At 31.1% G+C, this 19,656-nt stretch overlaps 1 protein-coding gene across 3 annotated transcripts in view; it reads right to left on the bottom strand.

Moving 5' to 3' along the window:
• The window catches only part of LOC145333075 (DNA-binding protein D-ETS-4-like), a 50,949-nt gene that overhangs the window by 28,695 nt on the left and 2,598 nt on the right, over positions 1-19,656 (bottom strand). Inside the window, exon 1 of one of the 3 annotated variants that reach the window (XM_080178222.1) lies at positions 12,753-12,996. The exons of 1 other annotated variant lie outside the window; for it this stretch is intronic. In XM_080178222.1, coding sequence (XP_080034348.1) covers positions 12,753-12,893 — 141 coding nt within the window. In that variant the 5' untranslated portion in view covers positions 12,894-12,996. Of the gene's footprint in view, positions 1-12,752; positions 12,997-19,656 lie in introns of those variants that run through there. One more of the 3 variants, XM_080178221.1, reaches the window with a different exon arrangement.

Genomic DNA, 19,656 nt, shown 5'->3' with positions numbered 1-19,656 from the left:
GAAAGAAAATGGCCATTATGAACAAAAATAGTAAGATCTTTAATTTGACACCTTACTTTTTCAATTCTGTCAGGTAATTATGGAAAAAATCGATTTTTTTAAACCCACAAGAATAAAAACTTTGAACTCAATTTTATCATTTCACAAGTAAAAAAATATGGGTTCATATATACCTTTAGAATCAGAAAAATATTACGAATCCATTGTAAGCAAAATTGAAAAAAAAAGTTTACAGTATAGTATATAAACTACAATAAAAGGAATTATATGAAAATATCATATTATATTGTACAGGCAACGTCTTAACTTTTGAATTGGGTATAAAAATGGGAAGGGGGTATAGAGGGGGTAAAGAGGGGGTAAAAAAGGGAAGCCGATAGTGTTGCCAGAACAAAAAATACAATTGGCCATTTTTATATTTTTTAATTTTTTTACTTTTTTTCAATTTTGCTTACAATGGATTCGTAATATTTTTCTGATTCTAAAGGTATATATGAACCCATGTTTTTTATGTCTGTTTGAGAAAATATTTAGGTCTAAAGTTTTTATTAAACCGAGGTTAAAAAAATAGATTTTTTCAATAATTACTCAACAGAATTTTAAAAGTAAGGTGTCAAATTAAAGATCTTACTATTTTTGTTCTTACTGGCCATTTTCTTCTTTTATTTTGTTGCGTTTTAGTACCTTAAAACCGACTTAATTATTTTTTTTAAAAACTTAAATTACTTAAAAAATAAGAGGTCTACAAAAAAACCGATTGCATATCTGAATTCTATGAAAAATTTTACATCTACTACTTACTAAAAGAACCGGCTAGCCATAAAAACAAAAGTTGATACACCTTCTTTAAAAATATTTTAACTTAACTGGAAATAGACCATAACCAAAATAATATATTACTGCTTAATTTAGGTAAGGTTGGGTTAATCAAAGGAGCTCCGCAGGGTTGGGGCTCCCCGCAGTGGCTAGAAAAGGAAACTTGTAAACAACAATAACAGCAGATCGGAGTGGGGGGGAAGGGGGGGTAGGGTTGTCGGGGTTCAATTCTGTGGTTCGAGAAATCATGCAATTTTTTTCAGCTACTAACATAATTTTTTCTATTAGTTAGTTTACAATAACAAAATATAAAAAAAATACAAGTTTAAAAAAGTGTCATTAGTTATTTCGCAACTTTATTGGTTGCGGTTAACTGTGGGTATTTTAATCCAAATAAAAAAGTGCTTTTCTTAAAACTTGCTAGCAAGCACATGAACTCCCTGTGCCCATTTTAACTTAGCATAATCTAAAGTAAAACATGAACTCACGAAAAACCCTTTCCCATTTTCTGTGCTCGACTAAGCACCTGGAGAGAAACCCCCAATTGTCCAAATGTCCAAGTCACAAAGAAGCTTCCAAAAAAACTAAAAAAATGATGAAAAACTTTTAGAATCTGCAAAATAAATTTGGAATGACAAGCGCGTTAAAGTCAAACCTGATATTCACGAGAATTTTCTGTGGGAGGGCGATTACAAAGAGCGCATTCATTACCGCAAATTTGCACACCAGCATAGCGTTTCACAGTATTGTAAAAACACACAGTAGCCTACGAATTATTGGGGGGTAAAATATAGGGATCTAAAAGGAAAAGACAATGACCAAAAAATTGATGTGTATCTCCAATGTTGATACACAAAATTACCCATTCTGTAGATTATAATAAGTGGATAAAACACTTGGAAACTCAACTTAATGAACCAACCAATCAAAATTCAATAAAAGTTGATAAGCCAATTAGAGAGGGGTTTAGTGTAGGGATCTAAAAGGATTAGACAAAGACCAATAAATTGATGTGTATCTCCGATGTTGACTCACAAAATTATCTCTTCTGTAGATTACAATTAGTGGTTGAAACGCTTGGACACTCAACTTAATGAACCAACCAACTAAATTTCAATAAAAGACCAACGAATAAGAACACTATAAAAGTTTGGGGACTAGTGTAATAAACAGCCCATTCTTTCTTCCTTGGTTAAGCAAAAGTTTTTGCTTTTGTAATATGAGGCACTGATGAGTTGAAAAGGTGATACATATATGGAAGTAAAGGGCCTACCACAAACTTAATGTCTTTACAACAACAAAAAGTTGGCTTTTTGGGAGATTCCATCTAATATGAGTTTATTTCAATGCTAAATCTGTAAATAAATGTAATTCTTAGTAATGATAAACCTTTCGTCTACTTTCACACAATTAAATTCTTATTTTCTTCTCACTCATGTCTAAAAATTTACCAAAATGAAAAGCTTTTTGGTATGAACACTTACCTATAACAGGAAATACACAAATAAAAAACAAACAATACTATGTATATACTAAAGAAGTTATATTAAGATTTTGGCGTTCAAAAGCTTAAAAACTTGGACAATTATGTCCATAAGAGGCACAGCTATTAAAATATTTTAGATGAAAATGAAACAGTAAGGTAAAATACAGGTAGAAATGATGTTTTGGCAGGTATTACAGCTAAATCACAAAGTATGGCATGTATTCATTCGAGAAAAATTAGAAATTTTGTATAAATTATTAAAACATTTTAAAAGGCATCTATCTTCAACTTCTTAGATAAATTATTACATAATAAGTATTTTTGTTGTTGTTTAAATCACTTAAAATAATACCTAAACCAAATTCAATATTTATTTAAATGTTTGTGTTTAAAGACAAAACTCTTTCTGATTTATATCTTCTCTCAATTTTTCTCTATACCTCTCTTTATTTAGAGTTTCAATGAAAACGGATTTTAAAAAAAATAACATTAATGAATTAAAAAGCATTTAAAAATACCGTTTTGGCAGCTACTATCATATCATTTTAGATTTTAAGCAATAGTTTTTTTTTAAATCATACCATTTATAAACAAATGTGACATATATCTTATTCCGTTCAACCGTACATATATATATCTGAGTTATAAAAAAACTGTTTTTTTTTAATCGGGGATCTTCATGGATAAGACAATGATCAACAAATGGAGGTAACGTTTCAATAAAACTTTGGGTACCAATACTTAGTTTACTGTATTTTCTATTTCTGTAATAACCTATTTTTTATGTTTTATTTATTGACATATCCATTACCACACTGTGTAAGTAAAAATGCTCCCAGAGCCCAAAGAGAGGCTCTGAATTTCTCTCAGAGGTTATATACACTATACAGTGAAGGTGTTCATTCTCCTCCGCATATTATCACAGCCGCGCGCAAATTTGTTCTAAATAAATATGTTAACATTGTAATAGGGGGAATGCTTTTAAAGATAGAGCAAAGTGTGTGCTGTTTTAATAATATGCGATTCTGATAAGGTACATATGCAGAATTTAATGAACACTCAGCTAGAGAGTTAAAGAGAGACTAAAAAATATTTTAAAGTTTCCTTTATCATGCGAGAATTTATACATTTTCCCCGCAATTTCATGGATATTAATAAAGGGAACGCTCATCTTTTCATAATTTACTTTAATCAATACTTTTTCTCTAAATTACCAGTCTACCAATTATATAATTTATTTTTAGATACATAACTAAAGAATACAAAAATATGATAATAGATAAAAGTATAAACTGGATAGGTAGAATTTTAAATAAATAGTACTTTTAATACTAGTTGCATAATAGATAAAAAAAGGAACAATATATCCATAAGTAACGAAGCTATAACAAGCTTAAAACAAAATTTGAAATCAATTATTCTCAAGCACTTAACGTTATATAGCACTTTTGTTATAATAAAATTATAGGAACACAATAATAGTGTCTGACTGATTATGACGTAACAAAAAAAATTAGCCAATGAGAGGCCGTTATTGACCAATGGTAAAATTTATAGTGGCCTCTCATTGCCTAATTTTTTTTGTTACGTCATAATCAGTCAGACACTATTACTGTGTTCAATTATAGTATTTCTATGATTCTTCCGCGCATGGACATCAGTATAAATAAACTTAAGAATATACAACAGTTTATAGAGTAGCTGCGCTACTAAAGTGTATCAAGATATTTAAAAGCATTTTTAAGATTGACTATTTGAATTTATATTGAATAGTAATACAGGTTTTGATAAAAATACATCAGAAAAAAAAATCTAGAATTTGGAATAAAATTCACTTATTTATAATTTTTAAATAAAAAAAAACATAGAAGATGACAATCTCAGACGTCCAAGGGGGGGGGGGGGGGGGTAAGGGGTGTTTACCACCCTAAACTTTGAAATCCCTCATTTAATTCTCCTAAATATTTTTATAAAATATATACGATTACCTCCCTCAAACCTTTACAACCTCTAATTTTACACCACTCAAAAATAAAAGCATGAACGTCCCTGGTGACAATAGCTAGAATCTTATAACTACATGAGTTAACATATTTTAAATAATTATAGGGCGAAAAAGAAAACCTACACCCTTATTTTATCTTTTTTGGCACAAAAAGAAAATTAGTATATATGAGAATTTAGGAGAAGTTGGTTATTTGTCCATTGTCATATCTCTGTAATTAGTATGATATTCAAAACATTTTGTCCTAATAATGATCATACTTCTAACTCGATAAGAAATATTTTCATATCCATTTCCTAATGAAAAAACGGGAATTAGACATTCTAAATAAACTCTGATATCAAATTTAAGTAGTATGAGTAGGAAGGGAGTTGGCTTGTATTTTTCTATCAATTTGGATTAAAATGAAGTATTAGTGCTAAATTAAAAAATGCAATTAATATTCTATTATCTTCTTTTAAAAACTAAATCTTATATTTTTTTTAATATTATGTTTTTTTAATTAACTTTTCCTAACACGACTTTAGCTATAAAAATCCATAGAAACAAACATTAAAAGATTGAATTTGCCCTTTTATCTTCAATAGAATCCCGAAGAAGATTAAAAATTGGTGTTACAGCATTGAATAATGCTAATTGAAGCATATAATCTACTGTAATATATTGATTATTATATTCATAGAGCTAAAAGTTTGTAATATAGCTCCAGCAACCAGTTATTTTAGGGCCATAGCACTATAATGGGCCAGGCACCCATCCACCACGCCCATTTTTCCAAACAGTGTTCCTTTAAAGCAAAATATAATTGATTCTTCTTTTTTTAAATAGATGTATAATGTATATTCCTAATGACGATACACAAAGTAAACCCTTCTGTATTTAATGAACCAACCAATCAAAATTTCCTAAAGTTGTTGCGCCAACGAATAACAATATTATTATAAAATTTTGGGGACTAGTCACCTCCCTCCCTGGATCCTAAGCAACAAATCATGTGAAAAATATACATAACTGTGTAAAGTTACTGTTATGTATAAACATTATGCTAGCAAGTTTATTGCAGAAAATGTTGTGCCTTCCCTTCCGCACATGTTTATGTTATTAAATCATAATAGCTTCATATTATTTGAACAGCTTAAACTAATCAATCTCCATTAGACAATAAAGATCACCCAGGGATAAAAAAGGATGACAATGGCTGATGATTTGATGAACATCCCCTTTTGTAGATTACAATTAGTGGTTGAAATGTTTGTAAACTCAACTTAATAAACCAACCAAACGAAATGTAATAAAAGTCCCAAATGTTGTTAAGTTAACGATATTATAAAACTTTGGGGACTTGTGTAATAAAACAGCCCATTGACCACTCCCTCTCTCTGAAAATCCCCTCTTATTCATTGCTAATGTGCCTTTTGCGAATATGAAACAATGTGGAAGTGAACACACACTGCAAGAAAATATGGTGCAGAAAATCATCTTTAGCGCGCAAGCAATTAAACGTGCTTGTGTGCGCATTTTCAAATGTTTGTGTGTGCTTTTTTGTTATGTGGCTACTATATAATTAATATGTAGGTATGAACCTTTTGTTAATTATTTTATAGATTTTTAAAAAATTCAGAAACTAAAAAATATTAATTAGTGATGTATCTGTGAATATAACTCTTATTGTTAATTTTAGCATGTTAGAATTGTCCTAATTATCGCAAACTTGGAACAATGAATCCTGTGACAGTTTAGCAAGTGTAACAACTTTATGATCATTACCAGAAAGTCCATATAGCCATTTTAAACATATATTTTGTTCTTCAAAATTACTTACTGATATACATTCTTTTCAATCTCTTAGGACGATTATAGGCATAATGTTTTAAGCGAGATATATCTGTAATTAATTCTTAAAATGTAAGTTTGTCAATATTGAACATCCTGTAATTAAGTAATTTTTGAAACTACATATTTTTTCATATATTTGTCTGATTTTTATGGTTTTTGTCATCCTTGTTTAATGGTAGTTTCGTGACTTTATAATATGTTTAGATTAATGTAATACTATTTATACATGCAAATTTAAAGTGCAAAATTACAGAGATATTAAACCTGAAAATTGTGCATTATTTTTTGAAATATTTTGAATTGGCTTCGCTTTAGCCTCTAGGTGTTGGGTGGCTAAAATAGACCCACCCCCCTACCTGCAAAAGACCTTTCTAGGTTCAGTAATACAATAATAAACTTTAAAGTTCCCAAAAATAGTGGGGTAGTGGGTACAGCTGTTTACAAGATTTTACTAGACATACATTGTATAACATGTTTTTTAATTCATGAAATTGAAGACTTTTTAAGTTACTTTATTATTATCGTTTTTAATGTTATTATTGGTTTGATGTATTTTATTAAATTCCGTGGATTTTTTCCTTTTTATCCTAGATTTTTTTTCATTTGATGATTTCATAAAAAGAATGTAAAACAAGTTGCATCTTTTTTGCGTATGAAAAAACAGACATAAAAGTAGCGAAGCAAGATTACAAAATGATAAGAGTTTTGATAAAAAAAATAATAACAAATTACTACAAAGATATGACAATATTCTAACAATAGGATTTTTATAAATATTAAATTTACTGTAAGATAAACTGGCATAATCTAGAGGTAAAAGTAATGCCATACCAAAATTATAGAGAAGCTGCGCTACTGATAATTAATAATCGTATATAAAATGACGTCACTCATATTTCTGTGTTCATTGTAGTATGACAAAATACTAGATTTTATTACAGAGTAATTATTAGCTTCCGATTAGAGTTTTATCAGATATTAATAAAATCGTTTTTTAAGGCACAAAGCGTTTTCTATAAAGCTTAAGATCCCTCACAATGTCTGTCTATTTGTCTGTCTCTGTATATCTCCAAAATGTTCCGTATTTCATTCTATTAACTTCTATGAACTTAATTTACTCACGTAGTTTGGACCCAATCGATAAAAATTTTATAAAAGTAATGAAAGTTTTGTGCCAACGAAAAAAAAGGTGATATAAAACTTTGGGTACCAGTGTAATTTACAGTCCAATGTCCCCTTCCCTTCCATAAAATTTTGTTATGATTTGCATCAACAAGACCCTGCAATCGTAAGAAACTCTAGAAAGCTTTAAATGGTTCAATTAAGAAATGTTTTAGGCTATTTCTGAAGTTAGGTTATTTTCTCAAAACCTTTAGCAGTAAACAGGAATAATGCAGCAACAACTAGCTCAATAAATAATTGGTCTGATAGCTATAATATAAGTGTTAGCCTGGTGTGATTTCATATCCGCATGATGTTTCATATTCGATAAAAAACACAATAACAAACAATTTCGTCATATTTTCACAGTAGCTTTTTCTCCTTTTCTAGCCCCTGCGGGGCAATCACCTAACCTAAAATGACCTCACAAACGCTACTGTGAAAAAAACGACGAAACCCGCAACTTTGTTTCCTTCACATGGCCCCAAAATAAGTTATGAGGAGTATTAAAATCACAGTAAAGAAAATAGTAATGAGAATTTATGCAGTAGTTATCATATGCCATTTTAATGATGTTTTCTTTTGTTTAATATTAGTAACTGCGCCCGTAGCATCTAGGGGCGTTGTATTAAAAGGTGCTAGAAAAATTACTTAAAACCATTCTAAGACTAAAATCTGAAAATTGAACAGCCTAAAACCATCACGGGACCTATGTGAAGCTAAACAAAAATAGAGAACTCATTTCAGTAGTTATTGAGATCTTACGCTTCAGCCAAAAACCGTTTTACTTTTAAAATGAAACAATAGCGGCATTGAATGCACACTTGGTGTTAGCCCTGGATGATGGTATTTCCTCCCCAAGCAACTTAACAGTTTTACATAATCAGTTCTTTTTCAGGGGGAAAGGATCGAGAAATAGGCTAAAACCGCAACAAACTAAAGACACCACTTCAAATGTGTCAGAAGCATCACATTATAGTTTAAGAATGGAATTCCTTGGCCAATTAACAGCTGCCATACAGTTTCAGAAACAGTTAAGACTTCCAGACAACAATTATATCATCAAAGGATTGGTTGTCTAAATAGTTCAGTTTATAGATTTACAGTATTTTAAATTGGGGCAATTGACTTTGAATTACACTGGTGCCAAAAGTTTTGAAACTCAAAAACTTTGGGTACTCTTATGTAATTTTCTTCTCAATACCTAGTAGCGTTCAAACATTTTAAAAACTAATTTTATTCTAAAGAAAGAGTAATTTGATTTACCATTATTGGGAATGTTTATCAATTTGTCGTCCTATGTCTTATCCCTTAAGATTCCTGGGCGATTTTCTCCAGTCAAGTTTCCTATCCATCAACTTCTGATTTTAGAACAGATAGACAAGCTTTCTATGAAAGTAAATCCGGGTAAAAATGATATTATCATAATAAATCAAAGGGTATTATTATAGGTGTTCATTAACTTCCCCACAATCTAAAATACAAAGTAGAACGAAGTCTGTCTGTCTGTCCGTCCGTCCGTCCCTTAAGATCTCGGTAACCACTGAACCGATCGGATTCTACTCTTCATGGAATATACCTACTGGCCCTGTGGTTGTTTTAGGCTATTTTCTTGGGGGGTGGGACACCCCCATCCCCCCCCAAAAAAAAGAAAAAATCCCCCCCCTTTTTTTTGTAGAAGATTTCCTTGCTCCTTTTACAGATTTCGACAAAAAAAATGTATCACCTCTTGGGGCAAAGCCCCTAGAGGCTAGGGGCGAAGCCGCTAGAGAATAATACAGTATTAAAGCATCAGAACAGCATATTATTACAACAGCTCAGAATTCCCCTTTCCTTTTATTTCTTCTTTCTTACCATTAGACTTATTACTTCCTACTAGCGTCTACGCCCCTATATGCCTCTAGGATTGCCCATTTTCCAACTATAAAACCCAATGCGGATATGATATTATGGGGTAGTGATGATACACTGGCAACGTAATAAGAAATGATAGGATGGCCAGACAGACTGAGAAATTATGCTAAATTATTATTCATGATAATCATGTTGTCAATTTCTGATTATACCTAACGGGATGACTTAGATTAGGACATTTAAAGCCATAATGTCTTTAAATTTTAAATACTAAGATTTTAAAAAATAATTTTAAGAAAACAAGAATGACAACATCCAAAAAATCCAAAGAGGTTGGGGAAATTGGACTGTAAATTAAAATTGTACCTAAATAATAATATTACGAAATGTGTTTCCTCATTCATTGACTCAATAACTTTTGCTACTTTTCTTAAATATTGATTAGTTATTAGTAGCGAAGCTACTCTATAATTTGAAATGTCCGTCTGTCCGTATGTCCGTCTGTCTTAGTTTGGGGGAAACGTGATTTTCTCCTATAAAAGATAAAAGGCTGAATTTTTTTGACAACATTCCCATTATAAAGGAGCCCAATTAGCTATAAAACATCAATGGCGGTCGGACCGCTTTTTAGCAGGTTTTAGGCTATTTTGTATTTTTCACATTTTTCTCTTTTTAAGTTTTAGATATCAAAATAAAATTTTCTGTCATTTCAAGAAAACAACTATGACGGTCAGACTGCCTTTAAGCAGGTATTAGGCTATTTTTGTATTTTTTACATTTTTATCCATAAATCTCGTTGGATGCTTTAAAAAGAGGACTTGCCATATTTGAGTAAGGTTTATACTAGCAGCTGAGTTTTAAATTTGTAAAAGATTGATTTCCCTGAGGCTTACATACAGCTGACGCGCGGCTGCTGAGCCCTGATAGATACCAATTTTTCTTCCATTGTCTTATCCCTTCATATCTTTGATTATTATATGAGTAGCTACACTTTAAAAAAATTTTAATCAATATTTAAATTTTCATTGAAAGAAAGATCCTCTTTTGTGGTTATTTAAAATGTTCTATTGTTTTAGAGTTTCTAGAGAGAGGAGCTACTCTTAAATTAATTCTTATATCATTTAAGAAATATTTATATCATACATCATAGTGTCATAGAATTAAATTATGTTATATTTTGCTTTGCTTTATTTTGTTATCATCGCATAATAATCATAGTAATTTGAAAAAATCATATTCATGTGATTTTTTCATATAAATTTTATGTTTGACGCAATTTCCCTCGAATAATAGAATAAAAATCATAAAATTTAAACCAGTTTTGATGTCCCGGGCCTTCAACCCCTCGTGTCCAACAAAAATAATTATTTTTTTTGTGTTACTATTCGTAGAAAGCTGTCTATAATACGATGAGGTATTTTATTTTTCTTGTACAACATAAAAAGTGTTTTTAATAATCCTTCCATGGAAAAAATTGAAAATAATTTTTTGAAAAAGTTTTTTTTAAATCTTCTAAAGAAAAAAGGTACTGTTAATATACTTATTAGGTTACGGTAACAGCAGATTTATTGAGCCGCAACTGATAACAATTGTCGCAGCCAAACGACCGAAGATAAACGGCTGCAAAGCCAATTAATTTTAATTAAAAAGCGTAACGCAGTATTTAGTCATTTAACCCTCAAAAAACGCAACAATTTTTTCAACTACAAAAAAATCAATTACAAACAACTAACCACGAAAAAGAAATTAAATTAAACCATTTTAATTTTAGTAAACACAATTATGTATTTTTTTCAAATTCAAAAGTACAACAAAATAAAAATAAGTGGGAGAAAAGTTATGAATAAATGCAGACTTTTTTTCTACTTTAAAATATGAATATTGTAATAGTTATTTCTCGCGTGGTATTGTAAACAGCTTTCAGCTCACCAAGGGATTGGCAGCTGCCATATCAAGCTTTAAGGAAAAACTGTCGCTAAATAATTCATATATCACATTTTCTTGCTAGGACAATAATAAAAATACAAAAAAATATAACTCAAAAACCATATATTTTTTTTAGAAAGCCTTAGCCTTATACTAAAGTAACAGGATGTCTATGTGTTTGTTTGTACCGAAGGATCTCGCTAACCGCTGAACCGATCGGGTTCTCCTTAACAGGGTAGCTTATCAGAGGTCCCGGGAAGGTTTATAACTATTTTGGGGTAGGGTACCACCACCCTCCCAAGAGAAATAATAATAAATCGAAATTTTTATTTAAGTATATTTATTTACGCAACATATCGTAGAAACTTGAACGCAACAAAAAACCAAACATTTCAAGTGCCACTAGAGGCTTCTAGGGGCGTAGCCGCTAGTGAATAGGTATATTTATGAGGGTAATTACAAAAACAACTTTTCCGGTTTAGTTTTTAGTTACTATGTTACTCAGTTGAGATCTACATCTTTTTAAGTTAGAAGATTTTTATCTGCATGTGCAAATATTTGAAGTAACAAGGATGACAACATCCATAAAAGCGAAGCACTGAAACGGTAGGACAAACGGACATTAACACTTGTATAGTGTCAGAACTGAATAATCAGAATATAAATGTATAAAAGTCGATGCAAAATTGTAAGTAAATTTGTTGAAAACTGCTTGATACAGAATAATGTTTATGAACATACTTACATTTTTAGGACTTAAATATAGAGTTGATTCGCTTATAATATTGTACTTTGTTGTCCCAAGAATCAGTATACAAAAAATCAGATCAATCGAATAATTAGACCATATAAAATTTGTTGTTAAAAAAGTAAAAATCAGCATGTTTAAAATGAACGTACGGACATTTTGGTAATGATTATAGAGTTGCTACGCTTTCTAATCGTACCTAACTACTGCAGGAATTACCATGCAAAGTTTGAAATCGATAGGACAATTCTAACATGCCTTAATTAACGAAAAAAGTAATCCGTTACGGACGGACGGACGGACGTACGGACGGACCGACCCTAATTATATTTAGAAAAGCTTCGCTTTTAAAAACAAAATAGACATTGAATAGCAACTTAAAAGGGATATATAATTACTTGGATGTTACACCAGATAACATGTTATTTAATAACAAAAATAACGATACACCCATCCCCTCCCCTCCTACTCGATCGATGAACGAACTGACCAATAAATGAGTTTCATGTTAGCAACTTATTCATTAGGGTAAGTCAAAGTAAATAAAAAATATAAGGTTAAAATGGTTGTAACTTTTTTTGTAAATTTACAGACAATGGCGTGCACTGGTTTTAGAGGTTTAATGGGGTGGTAGATTCCCCATTACACACGATTATGCTTATATGATATACAGATACACTATCATATAAAGTAGTAAGGTTTTCTTGTTTAAAGCTTATGATTTCAATAACTTCTGAACTGATTGAGTTTTCCTTTCAAGGGAAGCTTCCTATAAGACCTGAGATGGTTTTAGGCTATTTTGTTTTTGATTTAAAAAAAACACACTAAAATACTTCCAATAACCTATCCAAAAGAATATCATTCTTAGCGATTTATTTATATCTTTCGATCATTCCTTATGTGATAAAAAATATTCGAACCTTTTTGGGTTTATATCTAATGCTTCTCGGGGGTGATAGCTCTAGCACGGTAACAGGTATACAATTTGCATCTATTTCATCATTCTGTATATTCTGTCTTAACATATTACTACACTCTAAATTGGCGGATTTTATTTCCATTTTTTGATTTATTCACTAAACCGCTGATTTTATTAACTTTTATTCTTCAGAAAATAGCACTTTTTAACACATATTTTTATTGCACATGTATTAAACCAACGTTTTAATATTGACGCATCTTAATGCCACTAATACAAAACCAGAACTAAGTCTTAGGAGTTCAACAACGTTAAGTGATAATTATATGTGTGTGTGTGTGTATGTGTGTGTGTGTGTGTATATATGCCTGTAAGACCCCGAACAACGGTATTACGTTTCCCCCACCCCCCTCACACGCGCACAAAGGCAAGGATATTTTGTCTATATCTCAAAACACGGAAATGGTGCAAAATTATTCAGAAAACCTTTTTTAGCATCTCATCCAGATTTTTTGCTTTTCCAAATTTCATTTTATTTCATTTCATTGCTTAATTAACATTTGTAAAAGCAAAAAAAAAGTTGATTTCGACCATTGACCCTTAGTTTGACACCCAATATAATGATGACGATAATAAACTTGTTATAAGGGCAAGTATATGTGGCGCGCGCGTGTGTGTAATGGTTGTGTGTTGGTCTGTCTGTCGGTGCGTGTTGTTGGTTCGTAATATGACCTTGGAAACCTGACTTTTAGAGAGACAGGTACTTTAGAAGTTTGAGACATAGTTGCCAAGCCGTGAATTTTACTTGTACCAAAACAGTACATATAAATTATACCAAAACTTTCTTCTTTTTTTAAAGCTTAAATACTCTATATTAAGAATCAATTTATACATACATACTATACATCTCTTTTTTTACAAAAACAAAATTTATATTTTAATGAATTTGACGATATTAGTTTACTTATTAATAACTAGTTGCTTCGCTCCTAAGATCTGTATTCGAAGGAGTAAAGGAAAGTATGAAAAAAGCCTAAACCTTAGATATAAAAATAAAATAGCCTAAAACCTTCCAGAGAACTATAAGAAGCTTCCATAAAATGGAGACCTCAATCGGTTCAGTAGTTATCGAAATTTTAAGCAACAGACAGAAAAAATCTTTCATATCATCCAAATATTGAGTGTATGATTTTCTTTCATAAAAAATGTTTTCGCTGTGACACTTCTTAATATAATTGTTCTTGTTTTAATCTTCTGAGAGCGCCTCTATCGTCTAGGTAGGAGTAGGGACTTTCACAATTTAAAGAAAAAAATAGCCGAAAATCTGCCCAGATCCTATTATTTATATCTACCCTGAAATGGAGAAATCAATATATATATAGCATTTAGCGAGATATTAACGGACAGACAAAACCGTACAACTTTATGCATAGGACAATAGTATAGAAGAATAGTTATTTGTCGTATCTTATTATAGACAGCTTTTCGCGGCTAGTAAAATGAAAAATGAAGATTTAAAACCAGTTTTGTTAGAACAGAGGTGCCGAATCTTGGTAAAACAAAACAGGTACTAGTTGTATTATTTTCTATTATATAATTTTAAATTTACTAGCGGCTTCGCCCTAGCCTTTAGGGGCTTTTTCCCCAAGAGGTTTAATCAAACCAATTTTTCGTATTTTAGATTTTAAAGAAAAATTTGTAAAAAAAAATTTTGGGGGGTATTTTTCATTTTTTTGGGGGGTGGTTGGAGTGTCTCACCCCCCAAGAAAATAGTTATAAACCTTCCCGGGACCTATGAGAAGCTACCCTGTAAAGGAGAACCCGATCGGTTCAGCGGTTAGCGAGATCCTTCGCTACAAATAAACAGACAGACATCGTTCTACTTTGTATTATAGATAGAAAATTGTCTGTAATACGATGCTATACATAATTTTTCAGAATGGCGGAGAATCGTTTTTAATCCAGCGGATATTAATTTGTTTGAAGCCATACTGGAAAACACTAACTTAAGAAAAAATGGCTAAGCAAAAAAAAACAAAGTTAAAAAAACAAGGATAATTTAAAACATGAGTCGAGTAGAAGTTATAAAAGTATTTTAAACAAAATAAGAATAACAGATCTATAGTTAATATATAAGTATGTTTTATTCATATGGAAAGTGTGGACATAAATTTGCAAATTACAATGGTATAAGAGTTCTAAGACCACATTCTCTCCCTTTTTTTTGGCTTAAAAAGCTTTAAAGACTTTTTTGAATATTTATCATAATACAAAGTAGAACGATGTTTGTTTGTCTGTCTGTCTGTTTGTTTGTCTGTCTGTTTGTTTGTAGCAAAGGATCTCGCTAACCGCTAAACCGATCGGATTCTCCTTTACAGGGTAGCTTCTCATAGGTCCCAGGAAGGTTTATAACTATTTTCTTGGGGGGTGGGACACCCCTAACCCCCCCAAAAATATGAAAAATACCCCCCCCCCCCCCAATTTTTTTTTTTTAATCTAAAGCACGAAAATTTAGTTTGATAAAACCTCTTGGGGCAAAGCCCCTAAAGGCTAGGGGCGAAGCCGCTAGTTGAGTTTTATAAACTAGAAGTGTCGAAACATTTCCATCTAGATTAATTTTATTTGTTTATCATAATGGGGGAGTGTGGAGTATGTATTATTTCAATTGTCTTATCCCTTTAGATCCCTGGATATTCAGGATCAGCACACACAACGTTTGGACACGGATAATCAGACAGACGTCAGGACTTACCTAATTATACAGTAGCTACGCTACGAAAAAGTAAACATTGGCATTTTTGTCCATTGTAAAAGACATGACTCTAAATCTCTTTCTTTTTATTCACTTCATAAAGAAAAAGGATTCACCGCATCAAGGTTGAGAAATTAAATTCCATTCAAAATTAATAATAACGCAGCAATGATGAGATTATAAAGAGCTTTCCTGAAAGGCTGAATTTAAGTGATTTGATGATTTGTTAGTTTATAAAGGAAATGGAAAAACGTTTGACTTTTTATATGAATAAAGATCTCTAAAACAGTACAAACTTTTTAGCTTTGATTTTCTTAGAATTAATCTACACTTTAAAATAGCATAGAACATGCCTTTACCATCCCAATATGAAATTGTGTATGGACGTACGGACATCGTTATTTATGTAGTAACTTCGCTTCTAAAATCTAGGTTGGTGGTACGATCTACTTACTTAGACCAACAGTGAGATGTTCATACGATAATGTTTAAACTACGAACAGAAAGAAAAACTAAAACTTTACTAAACATGCAGAATAGAGTACCTTTTTATTTACTAGGTTTAATGCATTTGAAGAAAAGTACACTTATTTCAGTGGTGTGCGGTAAGAGAGTGTTTGGGGGTTTCAACATCACCCTAATGTATGAAATTCCGAAGACCTGCCTTCAATTCCCTACAAACCCTAAACGTTTCTCATCCCCCTGGTGAATTGCTGTGAACGCCACTGCAATTAACAAATGGGCATATCTATATATTTTGTAATAATTCAAAATGATGTGTAATTTAAATTATCCTTATAATAAAGTAACAGGATGTCTGTCTATCTTTTTGTACCAAAGGACCTTCCCCCACCCCATTCTTTGAAAATCTAAAATTGGTTATCTAATTCAGTTCCCCTCTCCACAAGTGCACCTAGACGCCTATAGAGCCGTAGCTGCTAGTCTTATATCTGATAGCATTACATTAATTATCTGAAACTTTTGAAATCAACCAGACAATATTTATTTACATCCAAAAGAGAATAAAAATTTGGTTTTTAATGACATTGTAGGAACACTCGCTATGACTATGGTGGCGAAATATGCGGTGAAAGTTCTCTAGCAGAATAGATTTAATATATCTAGATATTTCTTCTGATTCCACTTTTCGTCAAACTTAAAAAAGGGATATTTAGCAGACAAAAACCATTATTTTCGTTTTGTTATAAACGAGATATATTCAAGACATAGCTCGATGAATATTTTTTGACTATATATAGTTTTTAGAAAGCTAACTTTATCCTAAGAAATTCAACTATTCATAACTAAGAGATATTTAGAGTGTAGAAATATACTGCTGAATTTCAGTAAAACTTGAAACCATTCTACCCCTGTCCTTTTTCCCCCCCTTCTGAAAAAAGGAAGGCTTAATAGGCCATGACATTATATTGTATTATATTATAGGCGATCACCTCTTCACCACTTCTCTTTACAGCTAATACCCTACTTTTTCGTAGCGAATCTACCCTATTATTTCAATGCAATTATTATTACTTGGATCTAACACCAAATTACCATCTACTCTGGCTAAACTATAGTGAAACTTTTGGCCGGCTAAAGTAACGTCTAGGACCTGCAGGATCATACCTGGAACCGGAAATTTCATAGGATGTACTATAATAGGATATTTTAATGTTTTGCTAGGAAAAATGCTTTGTTTAAGTAAAAAAATATTCTTGCTCTTTACCTGGATGACTCTGCCAGGTTTGCTGGAATCCTGTGCGTGCCCTTCAGGATGGAGATATTCAAAAATTCAAATTTCATACCCATATTAAAAAAAATCACTTAGTTATAGCCCACTATCTTTCGCACACAGAAAATAAGAGGTGGTTCAACGCCCGAACCCCCCCCCCCCCCCCTTCAACCCGATCATTAATGGTTAATTTCACCAATATGAATATCACTTAAATTAACAAACATTACTTATTATCCATGGATGTAGTCATTCTTGTATTTATTTCAGCAACCAAAAAATTATTTATGCAAAATTGAAAGGAAAAAATGAAAGTTACAGAAATGTTTTTTTTCTATCTTTATTTCTTTCTTGTCTTTAGAACAAAGCAGTTTAGTAATTTTATGAAAGAGAAAAAAGTAAATTAAAACCAAGGATAACAACATCCATACGTACTCGTAGTGAAGCACAAAAAAAACATAGATATACAAACGGACCAGATTTTCAGATGTCATAAACGGAGAACGGAGAGAGACAGAAAAAAGATAATGATAGGATAAATATAAGAAAAGCATAAAACCTGTACATATTAATAGAAATTACTTTTGTAGCATATCCGACAGACTGACGGACCAAGTAAGTTGTATAGGTACTCTAAAACTTGGGTTACTTGTATTAAAGGGTTAGTTTCACGAAATGCATTTGAACTTAATTAAGTGAACCGCATATTTTTTGCTAGTTAATGGGTTAAACTATATTTATATAGCATACATTTGAAAGAATTTAAATTTTCTACCACGAAGTTTTAAAAATATCAAGACTTGAAAATCGTCTTTTTATGATATATGCAATTTAAAAAGACGATTTTCAAGTCTTGATATTTTAAAAACTACGTGGTAGAAAATTGAAATTCTTTCAATTATATGCCATTAAAATGCAGTTTAACCAATTAACCAGGACAAAATATGCGGTTCACTAAATTAAGTTCAAATGCATTTCGTGAAACTACCCCTTTAATGGTTTGATTCTAATTTAAAGGGAGTGTGAACGTAAAAATTTCTCATCTGATCATCAAATCTTAACATTTTCTAAGCACATTTCACTACACTGATCAACCAAAAACGTCCTATTAACAAAAATATCCAGGAATAATGCCTTGATTTTATGGTATTTTGGGAGGGAAAAAGGAAAAAACAGGGAAAATCTGAACGTTTTTGTTTCTTATAATGTTTGTAGGGATATTTAACTTGTCATATATAGTTGAAACAATTTACTTACTGTTAAGGATTTATTTTATGATATAAAATTGCCAATTAGTTTTTTTATAACATAGTAATTAGGTAATAAAGACCTATTTTAAATTCGTATTATTCACAAAAAAATACCTCACTGTCTACAAAGGGTTGAATCTCATAGGTTATTTAAAATAATAATATCCTTTTTTATTGTGTTGGACAATAAATAACCCACTTTGGAGAATTAATTTACACTTTTATCAGACTGTTTATAAAGAAATATTGCGTCTTTATTATTTACAAATTTGTAATTAAAGGTGGGCGAGAGATGGGCCATCTAAAGTTAATGGGATACTAATAAAAAAACCTGTTTCTAGGTTTGTTATTGTATTTGGTTTTCAATAAAAAATATTGCTTATTTTATCAATTTCTAAGTAACTATACATTGGTTTAATGCAAGGATTATGTTAAAAGTCAGCTTAACCGTTAGGAAAAATCATGAACTATGTGAAAAAGTTTAATTTTAGCTATAATGGGAGAAAAAAGCAATTTAACGCACATTTTATATAATACGGAAAATTCTTTCCTTTCCCTGTACCTTATAAAAATCGTCGGAAAAAGCCGTTTTTTAAGCAAACAAAAGCGCGTTTTGCTCTATCTGTGAGATATTATGAATGAGATAATGTTAAGATTTGATATTAGGATGAGAAAAATTTACGTTCACAGTCCCTTTAATATTGTCCAAAATTTTCAACCAATGATTTAAATCTATAAAAATTTGTGCTGATCATCATTAAGGGCATACATCAATTTATCGTTCTTTGTCTTATCCCTAAAGATCCCTGATAAAAACTGATGTTGAGAAAAATTATCAAAGTTTCTTAGATCTGTTATCTTTTGGTTTGACAGGAGAAAAAAAACTTTACAAAATTTGAAATCCGTACTTTGGACCAAATTGCACAGGATAATTTAGTGTTAAATTGATCATTTAAGTATTTACTAGCAGCTACGACCCCAGACACTTTTAGGTGCACATGAGGTTTAGATTTTAGATTTAAAAAGAAAAAGTAAAAATTTATTTGGGACCTGAGCCTATAAGAAGCTATCATTTAAAGGAGAACCGTATCGGTCCAGCGGTTAGCAAGCCACTTCGTTTAAAAAACAAAGACATACAAACATCATGTTACTTTTATATAGAATCCTTTAT

This window comes from Acartia tonsa, chromosome 12 (assembly GCF_053477335.1).
Source record: "Acartia tonsa isolate MP-2025a chromosome 12, ASM5347733v1, whole genome shotgun sequence".
Classification (NCBI taxonomy): domain Eukaryota; kingdom Metazoa; phylum Arthropoda; class Copepoda; order Calanoida; family Acartiidae; genus Acartia; species Acartia tonsa.
The sequence above is the reverse complement of the archived record's forward strand: the minus strand, read 5'-3'. Positions and strand labels throughout refer to the sequence as shown.